Source organism: Acanthopagrus latus, chromosome 1, assembly GCF_904848185.1.
Source record: "Acanthopagrus latus isolate v.2019 chromosome 1, fAcaLat1.1, whole genome shotgun sequence".
Classification (NCBI taxonomy): Eukaryota; Metazoa; Chordata; class Actinopteri; order Spariformes; family Sparidae; genus Acanthopagrus; species Acanthopagrus latus.
Window position 1 is genome coordinate 18,175,774 of NC_051039.1, and position 15,442 is coordinate 18,191,215.

A 15,442-nucleotide genomic window follows, 5' to 3' on the forward strand; every position below is an offset into this window, starting at 1 on the left:
AAATCTCCCTAGGGAAGATAAAAGGCTTCAATCTCAAGGGACTTCCTGGTTAAATAAAGGTTACATACAATGTTTAAAACTATGTTCAAAACAACGCACGTCAGGTGAAAATGAATCTCTTCTGTGTTTTTTTCCAGTGCAGATTCAGAACTGCTGACCTGCTGGGTGAAGTGAAAAAAGTGAGCCTGGTATCAATAAAAGGTATGAGTGATGGTCTGAGAATTGTAAACACACAATTGATATGCAACTTGTGAAACTCTGTCTGGAAATTCCTGTTTTGCTGTATACTCATTGCGCATCTATGGTTCTCCATAATGACTGGAAAGTTTTACAAAATGGTGATAAAATTAAGACAAATCATGAAGTACCAACATAAATGTACCTACTACAACTCAAAAAGCTACAGCCATTTTAGATCAGGGTTAAGCTAAAAGTGTGTATTATCAGGATTCCCTTTATCCTGCATACCAAGGCTGTCTTGTCAGACATGTTGCAGGTTACTAAAATCAGAATTAAGCTAAATGTTAACTAGTGATGGGAATTGAGAACCATAATTGTTGAAAACTGGTTCCGAGTAGTCTGATCCATTAGAATTGTATACCTCCAAGCTTATCAATTCCTTTAATCAATGCATGTTTTGCTCTGAAACTTGCCACAAGAAGGAGTCATCGTGGAGAGGAAGAAACGGGCAGCAAGTTATGATTTCAATTTCTGAGCAACATGGCCTTAAATTCCATGAATCCCAGGATGATTACACAAAGACTGTGGCTTCAGCCAGCACCCAGGCTACAGCCAGCTCGGAAAAAAATGTGGGAATCGATAAAGAACGGGACTAATAAGCAGAACTGATAATGTACACTGGTATCAATCAGATCTTCCCATCCCTTATGTTACTGCTAGCGATGACAATGCTATCATGCTGCTGTTTTTTAGGTTTAATGTTGGCCATGTTCGCTGTCTCAGTTTAGAAATTTAGCAGACAAAAAAAGTCAGGGGAACACCGGAGTCAGTGGTCTTTGTCCTCAGGTGATACAGAATATCAGGGCTCTCCCAGCACTGGCTGCAGTGGTCCTGGCAATCCATCCAGCAGATATTTGGACCGATCGACTGACGTCACCATCCCTTTTACCCTGGTGACAAATACAACTAAATCTGAAATGATGCAGGACGTAAATGTCCTCCAGCGCTATGAATAATCCACAGAAAACTGGAAAGAAAAAAAAAATACACTGGCCTCTGTAAATACTAACAAGCTATCACCCATTCTCAACCACTGAGGACGTTTCACAGCTCATGAAACTGGTAGTCAAAACAACGTGCAGAACTCATGGCCCAAGTCATTACTGATGCTGAGTCAGCAACTGGGATGACGTCCAGTCAGCGCTGACATGCACTCGACCAATCCACTGCAGGAACCAAAAGAAATCATGATGACAACCAGTACGTGACCCCGTTACTCATGAACACAAAGCGCGCTCCCACACACACACACACACACACAGACACACACGGTCCAGGTCACAGAAAGCCTCCTCCCTTTTTAACACACGCTTATAACTCATGCAGGCTCCTCTCTTCCAGTTCCCCGACAATTTAAATCCCACTTTCGGGTCATTTGGACTGTCAGAGGCTGTAAAAGTGCTAGTAGCACAGTCTGTCTGTCCCAGCCAGGCTGTGGTATCGCTGCTAGCTATTTCCTCCCCACCATAAGGTAATCATTAGATGTGAGAGGAGGGAGCTGGCAGCAAGCTACATAAAACGGGATATCCTCAAAGTTCCAGATCCCTCGCAGTAAAGAAGGGGTCTGTTGCAGCGATTGTTAAGTATGTGGATATTGCAGATCGAGTAAAAGCCACTGTGGAAGTCTCAGCACCTTTCATCCATCCCTGCAGGATTTTTTTTTTTTTTTTTTTCTGAAGAACTCCCTTTTTGTGGTTTTGAGTGGCACTGACGCAAAAAAAAAAAAAAAATCACTCTGAAATGTTGGCTTCACAAATCCATATGAGATGAGTTAACCTGGAACGATAACAGTCTGTCAGCAGCGCTTAGTGTTCGCTACAGTGTGTAATATACCTCATTGTGCTTTGTGCTATCACAACCCACACTGCTTAACTTGTACATTTAGGTAATTGAGTGTAGGGGAGCTTAGATGGAGCATGGATGAGAGGAGCAGTGCTATGTGATTTGGCTGATTATCGTAAGGCGAAGAGCCGAGCCACATCAGCGCGAGGCCCGCTGCTTTCACCTCCATGTCGGCAAATTAGCCCCAACTGATGGAGGGATGACGCTGGAGGAAGGGAGGACGAGAAGAGAGTTCCTGTGGTTCCCTGTGGCTTCAGACCTCTGTAATCAGCGTGCCAAGCTCCTGATGTCTAAATCCACAAGTCGGACCCAGACAGTCTACACACATACTCTATACACACATATATGCAGACACACACAGAGTGAGCTCCTGGTACATGAGCTCTGCAGAGATCTCTGGTTTCTGGTCAAATACAGGACTGAGTGTGATTATGTATCTATGCAGCGTAACACTGAGCCATTGTGTTTAATTCATTAGTATCTGAGCTTTCTGATTTCCCAATTAGATCTCTGAGATTTGAAAAAAAAAAATGTTGGTAGGCCTGGACCGAGACAGGATGTCAACATATTTCGACGATGTTATGCCAGACTAGCGGTGCCTACCCACCTTGTTGACTAATTAATGAATCATACTAATCATTTTTTCCAGGAAAATGCAAAATGCTTCTTAAATGTGAGAAGTTTTTGCTTTGGCTTTTTAAAAATTAACCCTAAGCCTAACCTTAACCCTTTTGTTAGACAAATTAGATATTTGGGCTTTAGGAAACTGTGATGGGGCGGTTCAGTGTTTGACAGTGTGTTCTGTTTGCACTTGCAATTGGCACATGGTGAATTTAACACATCACTCTCTTCCACTCTTGCTCAAGAAGTAGAGCAGTCATCCACCAACCAGAGGTTCGATTCCCCCGGCTGCTACAGTCAGCTTGGCCTAGTATGCTTAAACAACATTATAAACCCCAAACTGCTCCCGGCTCTGCCATCACTGTGTAAGCGTGTATGAAAGGGCTATATATAAATACACCATCGAATATCCTCCACAACTTGTCATTCATGTCTCATTTCTGCTTTCTCTCTATTAAAGATTTATGCAGGAAAAGTGTCTGTGACATTTTGGCCAAAACTCTAATATAGATATACAGTTGGAAAAGCTCTTATCTTATCTGTTGGATTGTTGGAAAAAATGCACTGAACCAATATCTAGGAATCGAGTCTCTGTAAAAGTATAAGTTGGGGCTGAGCAATACAGCTGTAAAACAATACTGCGTTATTTTTAGGCTATATATCGGGATACACAAAGTATATCCCGATATCACTATTTTGATATCTCCTCTAAAGCAATAACTTCAGATATCCCTTTTTTCAACTTTTGAAAACAGGAAAAGACAACACTATAACAATATCCATTATCTGTATGTGTCCCATATCACAATAACGATGATATCAATACACTGGCCAGCTACTGTAAAGAGGTGTTAATGTGATAAAATAAGAATGTTCTGAACCCTAACCCTTTTATACTTTATACATGCATACACAAACAAAATATATCGACAGAAAACATATAAATAAACAAATATTTGTTATGTCTTATTCCTGATCAGTCATTTTAAGAAAAATACAAATGCGAATTAACAGTGATGCTCTCATTGTGATCAGCTCGTCATCTAATGGCATCTGCTTGTAACATCAGGTGTTTCTTTAATGAACACGCGGCAGATTCATTCACGCCTGACCGGCTGCTCATCATGATGAGCAGCAGTGACATGGCCCCTTTTCATCCTTATGTTGTTCACAAGGGGGGGGCTTTGTTAAGCACAAACGTCATCATCCCCCATCTCTATTTATAGCCAAGCTCTGACATAGTGGTGGATGATGTCATACTCTCACTCACATGAATGTGAGGATATATACGGGACCATTCAGTGGGGAGCGAGGTCTCCTTCGTCTCCAGCGCATGCATTGTTGAGGCACGGGTCAGCATTTCAGAGCCCCACGTTTAATCAGATAGCAATTACAACTGTGCGGGGAGAAAAAAAAACAAAAAACTGAGAGATAAAGCCATGAGAGATGGGACAAAATCCATGTGTCACTTCCTGTCGTGGGAGGGAAAGGATTAGGATAATAGCCGAAGGAAAGTTTATCTGCGGGGGGGAAAGTTCAGTCCTTTCGATGAGAGAGACTTTTGTTGAATCACCGGTATCTGAAGCAGCCCTCGGGGGCGAGGCGGTGAGCTTTTGTACTTGGCACTTACGAAAGAAGACTGATAAAGGTAGTCTAATACTCATGGAGGCTTTTCGGGCAGGGGTTTCAATGTGATAAGGATTATATGAACCAGAGAGCTTGGCAGCTTGATTCTGAGGTGGTGAATTAAGCAGACGCTCACCGATGAATAGCAGAGTAATAAAGACAGCTTTATTATCGCAGGGGAGTAGTAGTGAACCTGGTGGCAGGCCGGGCCAATACATGACTCAGACTGAAGGGAATCTAGCTCAGCTGTCACTGAAGGGCCATTGTTGAAGTGGAATAAAGAGCTGTATTGACTCCCCTCATCTGCTGCTCCTCTATGGGACCCACTGGTGTGGTTTAGTGGGAGGAGGGATGACATGATGGATGCTGCAGTTTAAAGAGTCTTGTCATTTTGAAGGAACCCTACAGTACTGTAGTCATCTGGGCCTGATTCGACACTTCACCAGAGGGCTCAGTGACTGCGCTGATCCGTGACCAGTCTGACATCGGTCTTGCATTTTAAGTTTTACAGTGACATACAGTGAGCAGTGTCCTTAGATTAATATCAAAACTCAGTTTTCAGTTATTGGTTTAAGTAATTTAAGTAACATTTTCTTGTGACAGCTTGTCAAATGTGGGACGTTTCCGTCTTTCCCAGCCCCATCAGGCTCTGGTGACTTCTGGTAAACATGTTTCACTCCTGTCTTTAGTTGAGACTATCAAAAAAGCATTTAAAATATGATCAATACATCAGTTGCTAATGAAAATCATGAGATACAGCCCAACATAGGTTAATTCATTTTTAAACACAGCAAAGAACGTTGCTTGATTGTTATCAAGTATTGTGTAACATACAAAGCATACTGAGGATATATATTCTTGCAAAGAAATGTGCTATTAATAAACACATTCATCTAATATTGATCCTATCATGGAATGACAAATGTATGCAAAATCCTGATAAACTGTGTTCCTCTGTGGTATCAAATGAGATGGAATTCTTCATGCACACCTCAACAACACGTTTTATCAAACCTGCAATAAGTGATATTCTAATCTATTCTTTTTTTTATTTTTCAACACCTCTCATATAACTTTAACTTTTCAAAAACAGTTGCTTATCTATACATTCCAGCAGATACAAAGCAACATCGTCATCATTTCAAGTTTGTTTCTGGCCACCTAATGGATGCTAGTCTAATATTCCCTCTCTTTAAGCTCTGTTATTGTTCTCTGCCAACTCCTGAGGGAAATATCTGTCTCTTCAGCCACTTAATGCTCCACTATGAACAGCGGCTAGACGCCAACTGCATCTGTCTGCTGTTTGGTGCTGAGTGGGTAGTGTACAGCCGGCTATAGACCTTTTAACCTGCAAACATCTGCCTGCTGCAGCCGAAAGCTACGATATGAGAGCAGTGACAGTAAACCGAAACAGCAAAGTAAAGTTGTGCTTCAAAACTGTTCCTTTAAACAAGCTGTCAGGACCTCTGGAAAGTTGTGATGTCACAACTATACAGTCACCGGCCTCCCTCAGCCACACCCCAGCAAGGCCTTGAATGCAAAGATACCAGCAGGGTTGTTGCAGAAACATGATGAGTGCCTGCTCAGGCATGTGTGAGCTGACCAATCAGAGGAGAGTGGGCTTTCTGGGCGAGCCTTAAAGAGAGGAGGAATCGAGGAGCTGCAGCAATGGACAGTACGAAGAAAAAAGAAAATGATGTGTTTTCAAACATCTTCTAGTAGAGACCCAAAATAAAAGTATGAACCTGAAATTGAGCATAATGTGGGAACTTTAAGTTTCAGTTACAGTTTGCCACAAATGGTTAATTTGGATAGCTTTCTGTAAAATGCTGCTATATAATCTCATCATCATGATACAACTTCACTGACATTCGCTTAAATGTACTTATCACGCTGAGCATCTTTGAGTACTCATTGAAGCGTGTGGGTGGATGTGTGGATTGAGCTAATTCAAATAGTGTAGTGTGTGGGCCAAAGTCTGAACATGTCACCCACTACATCTAATCCAGCAGGCTAAATCCTAGTCATCATCCCCATCAGCGTGCCGAGAGCACTGAGATGATGAGTCACTGTAATAATTAATAATTTGCTTGTAAAACAGGGAGAGATGAGAATGTATCCCCAAGACATCCAGAATTGTGATGGTCAGTGTGCGTTACATGAAGTCTGCTGATCTAACATGACAACTAATCTAATCATATAAGTGATATTCGTTGATTTAAAAAAGAGAAACTCATACAGCAGCATGTGTACGTCCTCACGGACACCACATCTGCCTGCTCCATCCACCCAGGTCAACATCAAGAACGCTCCCATGAGTTTTTTCGTCAAACCTTCTATCAAGGATGAAAAGTCCGACTACTCCACACAACCAGCCCCCAGCAAATGTCCACCACAAAGGAGCCTATTCAGTCTGAGGACAAGCCTGTTCTCAAAAATGACCCAACCATGAGAATACGTAGCACAGCTGACTGGGATCTCTCAAGCGTAGGAAGACAGAGAGAAAAAGATGAGGGAGGATGGGAGAAAAAAAATGGTGCATTAACTCCACTGGGTCTCCCCGTTCATTCAGGGTCACATTACATGAAACTACAAAACAACATTGGTACATCCAGTTCATTGAGCCCAACAAGCTCCGGGTCTCACCGGACCTCCCTAAATGGGAGCAAACATATTTTTCGTTAGTGATCTAAGGGACAACACAACGCTCCCAGAGCGCAATTAAGCATGAGTGACTGGAGACGGCAGAGATCTGATGTGCTCTTCCCAAAAACAACCGAAAACATCTGAAAACAGAGCTTTGAACTGTGCATGCAGATGGTTTTTGGAAAGAGTTTTTCACACCGAGGTGCTTGCTCTGCTTTGACCATGTCAGCAGATAAAAGCTGCCCTCGACTGCATGTTTGCACAACTTCAAACATCCACTTTCTTCATCATTATCGCACTCTGAGACCGTCCAGTCAAACTCAGTTGACGGATACACGGGAGAAGCGAGACCAAAAAAAAAAAAAGAAAAAAAAAGGCTCCCAATCAAAAAGCATTGTTACGTTCCGTTAATTGGGTTCCCTCTCAGTTCAGCCATGAAATCCTCCGGCCTCACAGAAAATTTGACACCTAAAGGTCAAGATGACGCTGCATGGAGGAAGCGCCGGAGCCTCTACGAGCTCTGAGCTGAGGAGAAGAGAGTGTGGCTGCCCGGTCATGGTTTGTCTTTGCCCGGAGAGAGATCTGACTACCAGTCAACCCTAATGATCAAGGAGCGTTAAGACCTCAGAGTGTTAAAAGGCACTTTAACCTGATACACCCGACAGCCGAGACCGTTGATGCTCAGTGCCAGCCTCCTCCTCCGCGGACTGACCACCTTCTATCTCAGCGATCCGCCGCCGGCTAAACACAACCGCAAATAGCTCGAAGGTGTTTGTGTGTCAGTGCAGGTGCAGCGGTGAGGATCTCCAGAGACAGACAAAGACAGGTTAGCGATAAGGCTCCTTAAACTGGCCAGTCCCTTAACTCTAAGTTTGACCTTTTCCACATTCTCTGTTCCCAAAAAAGGTCAGGCACTGATTCCTTTAGGCTCCGTGCAGACTGCTGCCATGTTTGTGATAGCTGCTATGCACATGGTTAATACTGGGTAATCTGGATTGTCTGACAGGATACAGTCAGATTGAGACAATCAACCGGCCACAGACTGGAAATGGCTGGTCTTAGCCACGACTGGTTTGATGTTATTTGCAGGAAAAAAAAGCTCTGTCCGGTTACAGAGCACTTTATTTTCAGATTTAAGTGAGAGTGACAGAGAGCGCTATAACTGGGTGCAGTTTTGAGTAGTAAGACGTGTATTTTGTCGATTGTAAAAGAAAAACTGAATTGGCCAAAATCCAGATCTGAAAGTCTGAGTTTAAAAAAATCAGCAATCAGAATCAGCAGTTTGTTGGTTGGCTTGTCAGCAGGATTACACAAAAATGACTGAATGTATTTTCATGAAACCTGGATGGATATTGGGTCTTGGCTCACAAAAGACCCCATTAACTTTTGACTTTCTGAATTTTTTTTTTTTTTTCCAACAGTTTCACAAATTTCTTAGGGAATAAAGCAGGCACCTTGACTGATTAACAATACCGACATCCTACTAACCTTACTGTTAACACAGCTTTGTCCATTTTGTTGCTTATCATTCAAAGACTCGCACCCGAACATGCAACGAACTTCAAATTTGCTTATTAAGATTTGACTTGACTTTTCCCGGCTGACTTGATAATATCCGGTGTGGATATGAGCTTTGTTTGGTTTGGCAAGACTTCCCTCAAACACAGTGTTAAAAATGTGTCTTGTTTTTAAACACAAGTGCAGCAGCATCAGCTTGTGCCACACTTCTGTGTCTGTTTCATCTGGGGTATCATCCCCTGAGCCCATCCCGTGGTCCCAAATGTTGGTGGGGGGAGGGGGGACGCACAGATGGGACCGGGGCAAAGTCAGAGAACTGTTCGCTGACAAACATACGTACATGTACGCACAAGCACACACCATGAGGCGCAACACAAAAGCGTGCACACTGACATCTAAAATTTCTTTTAAGACACACACACACACGCAGCACTGTGAGTTCATGCAGCCTGAAGGGGCCAGTGCATCCATACAGAAGGTCAGGCTGAGAAGGACAGATGATCATGCACATCAGACTTTAATAGCCAGGGGACCCCGAGGGTGCTCCCCTGGGTGCTGTACACTCAGCTGCAGAGTAAATTGGCCCAAAACTGCCCCTCTCTGACTGAGAAGTGACAGAGTCTGGCAAGTTGGAAAGAAATAGGAAGATGAGCAGAAATAAAGTTTATATAGCGAGATATTTGCTCAGCAGACATTCATCCAGACTACACAGCCACCAACAGTTTGTGCAGGATTACTCTGACGTGCATGTATTAGTACTTTATAGATTAAGCCAAAACATTGCAAGTATTTTCCTGCAGAGTTTGATCTGACTGAATATGTTAAATGATACAGTATTTTACCGCCATATTACGCGTAATCTGGCATACTTAAAAACAAACAAACAAACGAAAAAACATGTATATGTACCTGGGTTGGGAGTCTTCTTCATGCTCTGTGTTTCCTGCGGGTCCACTTCTCTCAGTCGTCGGTAGAGAGCAGCGCTGTGGGTCCTCAGGGGAAAACCTGGTGATGCCCGTCCAAAACCACGGAGCCGACTTAGCTGATGCTCTCAGTTTGGCCGCACTTGTTCTTGTGCAGCGCGCTCCCTGTGCGTGATGACACCGTGTGACTGCGGGCGGCGCAGATGCAAAAGTGCCGTGCGATCAGCTGATGTGCACTTGAGTTGTACACTGGGGTTGTCGGGACCGCACGACCATGTTAAGAGGAGTGATGCGAGCGAACTAGGAGGAGGAGGAGGAGATCCTCTGACGCGCCTTTACGCACGGATCCACATTGGACATGGCACAGCATCTATTCAGTGCCGGGCTCCTCACTAGGCGAAAGAATAATCACCATTAAGCAATTATTAGTCAGACACAATGATCAGTAAGCGCTGTGTTGAAATGAAATTGATGCGATGCGCTCATCATCAGGGAGAAGACATTTGGTCAGAAACCTTCATGCGTGACACGGTGTCACGACAGTTAAATCTTGTTTCTTCACACCTGGACTCATTTCTGGAAACAGCACTGGGTGACGTGTCTTTAAACGTCACACACGTTTGAATCCAAACATGTTCGATGATTCTTCTAGAAACTGCTGCCTGCTGTTCGCGTCTGACACGGTGAGGCGTTTATGTTGCAGTAAAACGCATGTCCGATGCTGCCCTCTTGTGGTAAAAAAGTGAGACTGATTCGCTTAAATGGCTTTTTTAAGCCAGAGAAGACAACGAGAACACATCTACAACTCAATGAGGACTAAGGTTGAGACACTTTTCACTTGTTATAGGTGGAACTAATTATAATAATGCCCAGGGACCTGGCAGTGAAGCATCTGATTGCTTCCTTCAGTAGTGTTGAGAGACATTGTGCTTTTTTCTGCTCTAACATCACAAAGCTTCTGCTATTAATGTGATTGGTTTGGGCCAAGCGAATGACCATTGTAAATGTGCTGCAAGCTTCCAGGGCTCAAAAGGAAATTCAAAGAATCTGCTGGACAGTTAAAAAGCCTCGCTGTTGCCTCCAACACTCCACCAACCTAGTTTGTAAGGTTTGAATTGAAAAAAACATTTGAAACAATAAGAATTTCAAACTTCAGATGAAAAATGTGGAAATTGCTTGCATTGATTTCTGTGTGATTACCTACTAGAGTGTAGTTATAATGTATTTATCATTAAAAAAAACAACAAAAAAAAACACTGAATCAAGACAAAGGCGACCGGCAGTGTTCAAAATCGGGCGACTTCGAGCTCAGAAATTCTTGGTAATGAATAGTCAGGAAGTAAGCGCAGAAGAATTAGTCATCATTCAAATCTGTCTTGTGGTATTCCTCTAAAAAGCCACACACAGTGGTAACCCGTGAAGGTTAGACTACCATAGAATGGTTTATTTACATACCCATTCACATGCATGTATGCACCCATATCCCAATATCCCTAACTCATTTTGAGAAGTGTATATTTAGTGCATGTGCTCTCCTCGGTTAGTTCTATTAAATTATTTCACATTATTTCACACATTTCGAGGGGTGGGCCGATGGCGTTATCGTTTCAGAAAGTATGCAGATTCGCTGTCCACACGAAAACGGGAGGTCTGCGTTTTCGGATTTTTCCACCCTGAGACCTGTTTTCAAAAAAGGGCGTTTTCCGGCGCTGCGTTTTCAGGATCCATGTTAAAACTCTTTTCAAAAGCTTAACTGCTGTGCTATGTCAGTATTACCAACATTGCTGAGGTGTTTGTGTAACCTGTGGTTGAGTTAAACTTCCTGCCCTCAGAAGTAGCAATGATTGACTGAAAAACTATTCTGTAGTTCATATGGTGTAAACATGGGGGGGGGGGGGGGGGGGGGTGTGTTTTGGGCCACATTTCCTTTCCTTTCTAAAAGCTGCCCCCAATAACAATTCAAAAAAGATCTGTGCTAGATTTAAAACTGTTTAAGTTACACTTGCTGCGTAGCATGTGTTTCATGCCAATTTCTTAGACACGTCAGTAAACTCATTGTTCCAACTTTTGATGATTTAAGTTTAATGCTCAGATGTCTCACTAATCATGGCTAACTTTTAGTTTTCAGTGCTTAAGTATGTTTGTTTGTTTGTTCACTCTTGGACAGTGTGACTGCACTCCCTGCAGAACTGTTCATTCCCCACTTAAATTAATTAAGGGGGAAAGAGCCTTTTCTTTTAAATAGTCGATAGCCAAGGCAAATAGAGTAATTTACAGTGCAGTGTTTTCTCTCAATGTTGCAATGTAATGTTTGGACGGATACAGTGAGTGAATAAAGCATGTTCAGTAGTGTATGAGACCATGAAGAACTTTATTCATGCATCAAATACAGCCATAAAAATGTTAAAACAAAGTTCAAACATGACAATTAATACAAACAACAGTGAGGATACATTGATTTGGCTGACAGTTTCCCAACAATGTGATTGGCTTTAAATTAGTCTCATGTACGTTTTTTAAATCACTTCAAAATATGATCGAGCAAGTAGTAAACCAGAAGAAGTAAACCAACCCCCACCGAATAATATTTGATCCACAAAGCTAAGCAACGTTATACGGACTTGGCGGTGACTACTCTGGAGCTGCTGGAGGGCGGGGGGCGTTCCTGGTCATCACCTCGTACACATTATTGTTGGAGACCCTCTGCGTTGTTATTGTTCTGGCCCAAGTCCATTGTTTTATCTGTTGATAGTGAAACATCTCTGAAGGTTTGCACGGATATCAGACATCTGTGTTTTTTATGTTTTCCTTTTCAAGACAAGCTTCAAAGAAGTTGACAACAGATTTTTGGAGGAATGTTAACAGCCAATTTCACAAACTATAATCAGTTGATAGGAACCAACATAACGACACCAATACTACTTTTCCTCTGGAAGAAATGGCAATGGTTCTTTAATGCAGATAAGAGGAGTTGGGTGGATTGGGGGACAAACACCAGTGTCTGGGGTTAAAGTCCTGAGTTTGACCCATCTATCCACCCTAACTTTGTCCTTATGTGGACTTAGTCAGTATTTATACCACGTTGGTTCTTCATTATCACCTCTGATGGTACTGCACCCTCATACACTTGTATAATTCACTGCTCAATGAGACAAACATGTCATGGTAACCTCAAGTTAACGGAACAGGCTTTACCTCAAGACTGCAACAGAGATACAGTAAGTTTGGTGAAGCTGCACCCACATACACATTCAGTGATATTCTACGTAAAGCCTGCTGCTGAACTGAAGATGTCAATGGATAAACCCCATGTTCACAGCAGTTCAATGGTTTTGGTGAGATGTAGTGATAAACTGATAAAATGCGCACATGCTGAGCAAATAACGTCTGCAGATACTGCACACGAGGTAACCACTGCTGAAGCTTGCAGAGCTACTTTAAACATTTTTAGTTCGTGCACAAAGTCATGAGAGGTCGGAACTCACCCTCTGGATCAGCAGGATGAAGATCACCGTCAGCAGCGAACTGATGGCACTCGTGGCGATGACGACTAACGCCAGAGATGGACTTTGGTTGGGAGGGACAGAAGGCTTTCCTGTTTGAAATGACAACCACGCAAACATGGGTTACACCAAAAATCAAATGCTAAAATCTCCATTTCAATTTTTCTGTATCAGTCGTAGCAGTGAAAGCATTGTAGCACAGCGTTATTTCATTTTATGAATTGTTTTACAATACAGATTTACAAACTGTTAACTATCATATAGATTTTTTTAATAAAGGCACCAAATGTTTTGTGTGTGAAATCTTAATCTGCAAGAAACTGGTAAATTTGCTTGTGATCACCAATGAAATCCACTAGGATTATCAAAATGAACCATTAAACTACAGCTTAATGTGCCATTTGGAAAGGGACTGTTTGAATGCACCGGACTGCGCTCCAACACACCTCTTACAATAAGTATGTAGCCTTTGCATTGGTCTCTATGATCATTTTCCCTCACGTAGACACAGCGGTAGAAACCAGCGTCCTCCATGGTCAGGCTGCTGATGGTGATGGTGAGGTTCATCAGGGATCCGGTTGTTTCAGTCCTGCTGTTGAATCTTTTTTGCAGGCTGATTTTGTCACTTTGTCTGTGATAGTAAAGCACCTCTTTGTCTTCCTGAAATTGTTGTCGATACAGATACAACCCATTATACTCTTCAGCATTGCTGGGACGTCCTTCAGACGAACACTTTATGGTGACACTTTCTCCTTCCCATCTGTACACTGCAATGTCCTCTGTAATACAAGAGACAAACTGTCTGATTGAAGGGTCTAAAACCACAAGACACAGCGGTTCTGCATTATTTAAACACTGACTGGAGCGTTAACATGTTGACAGTATTTTGATATTGTATATTTAATGACTGGTTGAAGTTAGACCCATTTTATAAACTGATGACTTTCATATTTTTCTTCATAAATGCACCGTGTGTTTTGTGCATAAAATCCTAACCTGCAAGGAACTGGTAAGAACAACCATCAATATTAAAAAGGTACATTTGCCTATTAAGTGCTTCCCAATGAAATGCACTAGAAGTATTAATTAAGCATTAAAGCAGAAATTAATGTGTAATTTAAAAAAGGAACTGTTTGCATGCACTGGACTGTGCTCAAACTCACCTCTTACAACAAGTCTGTAGCCATTGCATTTGACTCGATCATAGTTTTTATTCACGTAGACACAGCGGTAGAGACCAGCGTCCTCGATGGTCAGGTTGCTGATGGTGATGGTGTGGTTCATCAGGGATCCGGTTGTTAAAACCCTGCCGCTGAATCTTTGTTGCGGGCTGATTCTTCCATTTCGTCCGTGATGGTGAAGCACCTCTTCCTCTTCCTCTCCCTTACAATCTTGTCGATACAGATACAACCCATTATACTCTTCAGCATTGCTGGGACGTCCTTCAGACGAACACTTTAAGGTGACACTTTCTCCTTCCCATCTGTACACTGCAATGTCCTCTGTAATACAAGAGACAAACTGTCTGATTGAAGGGTCTAAAACCACAAGACACAGCGGTTCTGCATTATTTAAACACTGACTGGAGCGTTAACATGTTGACAGTATTTTGATATTGTATATTTAATGACTGGTTGAAGTTAGACCCATTTTATAAACTGATGACTTTCATATTTTTCTTCATAAATGCACCGTGTGTTTTGTGCATAAAATCCTAACCTGCAAGGAACTGGTAAGAACAACCATCAATATTAAAAAGGTACATTTGCCTATTAAGTGCTTCCCAATGAAATGCACTAGAAGTATTAATTAAGCATTAAAGCAGAAATTAATGTGTAATTTAAAAAAGGAACTGTTTGCATGCACTGGACTGTGCTCAAACTCACCTCTTACAACAAGTGTGTAGCCATTGCATTTGACTCGATCATAGTTTTTATTCACGTAGACACAGCGGTAGAGACCAGCGTCCTCGATGGTCAGGCTGCTGATGGTGATGGTGTGGTTCATCAGGGATCCGGTTGTTAAAACCCTGCCGCTGAATCTTTGTCGCGGGCTGATTCTTCGTCTGTGATAGTAAAGCACCTCTTCCTCTTCCTCTCCCTTACAATCTTGTCGATTCAGATACATCCCGATAGACTCTTCAACGCTTCGGGGACATCCTTCAGACGAACACTTTAAGGTGACACTTTCTCCTTCCCACCTGTACACTGCAATGTCCTCTGTAATACAAGAGACGAGCTGTCTGATTAAAGGGTCTAAAAACAAAAGACACATGACCATCTGCATCATAAAACACTGGCTGGATAACAGGGTTTCTGGAAGCAGCAACTGAAACTGTTATCAAAGTAAACGATCGTACCTGCATTGGTGTAAAGACAGAGCAACAGTACAGACCAACAGAGTGGCATCATCTTGCAGCACTGGCGGCACGCTGTGTTCTCTCTCACATATACCCATACAGATGGCATACTGCAAACACTGCTTCCTGTACTTCCTGCATAGAGGTGATATGGCACGTGAGAG

General features: G+C 42.5%; 2 protein-coding genes across 4 annotated transcripts in view; both read right to left on the reverse strand.

Annotated features, from left to right (window-relative positions):
• The window catches only part of sept9b (septin 9b), a 78,400-nt gene extending 68,821 nt beyond the window's left edge, over positions 1-9,579 (reverse strand). Inside the window, exon 1 of the mRNA XM_037100934.1 lies at positions 9,403-9,579. Coding sequence (XP_036956829.1) covers positions 9,403-9,424 — 22 coding nt within the window. The 5' untranslated portion in view covers positions 9,425-9,579. The remainder of the gene's footprint in view (positions 1-9,402) is intronic.
• A 2,184-nt stretch (positions 9,580-11,763) lies between these two features.
• The window catches only part of LOC119026695, a 1,024,654-nt gene continuing 1,020,975 nt past the window's right edge, over positions 11,764-15,442 (reverse strand). For 2 of the 3 annotated variants that reach the window (XM_037111185.1, XM_037111193.1), the window contains 6 exons: positions 15,279-15,413; positions 14,806-15,138; positions 14,083-14,421; positions 13,366-13,698; positions 12,902-13,011; positions 11,764-12,158 (listed from right to left, as the gene is read on the reverse strand). In XM_037111185.1, the coding sequence (XP_036967080.1) occupies positions 12,048-12,158; positions 12,902-13,011; positions 13,366-13,698; positions 14,083-14,421; positions 14,806-15,138; positions 15,279-15,413 (1,361 nt within the window). In that variant the 3' untranslated portion in view covers positions 11,764-12,047. The remainder of the gene's footprint in view (positions 12,159-12,901; positions 13,012-13,365; positions 13,699-14,082; positions 14,422-14,805; positions 15,139-15,278; positions 15,414-15,442) is intronic. The other variant, XM_037111201.1, reaches the window with a different exon arrangement.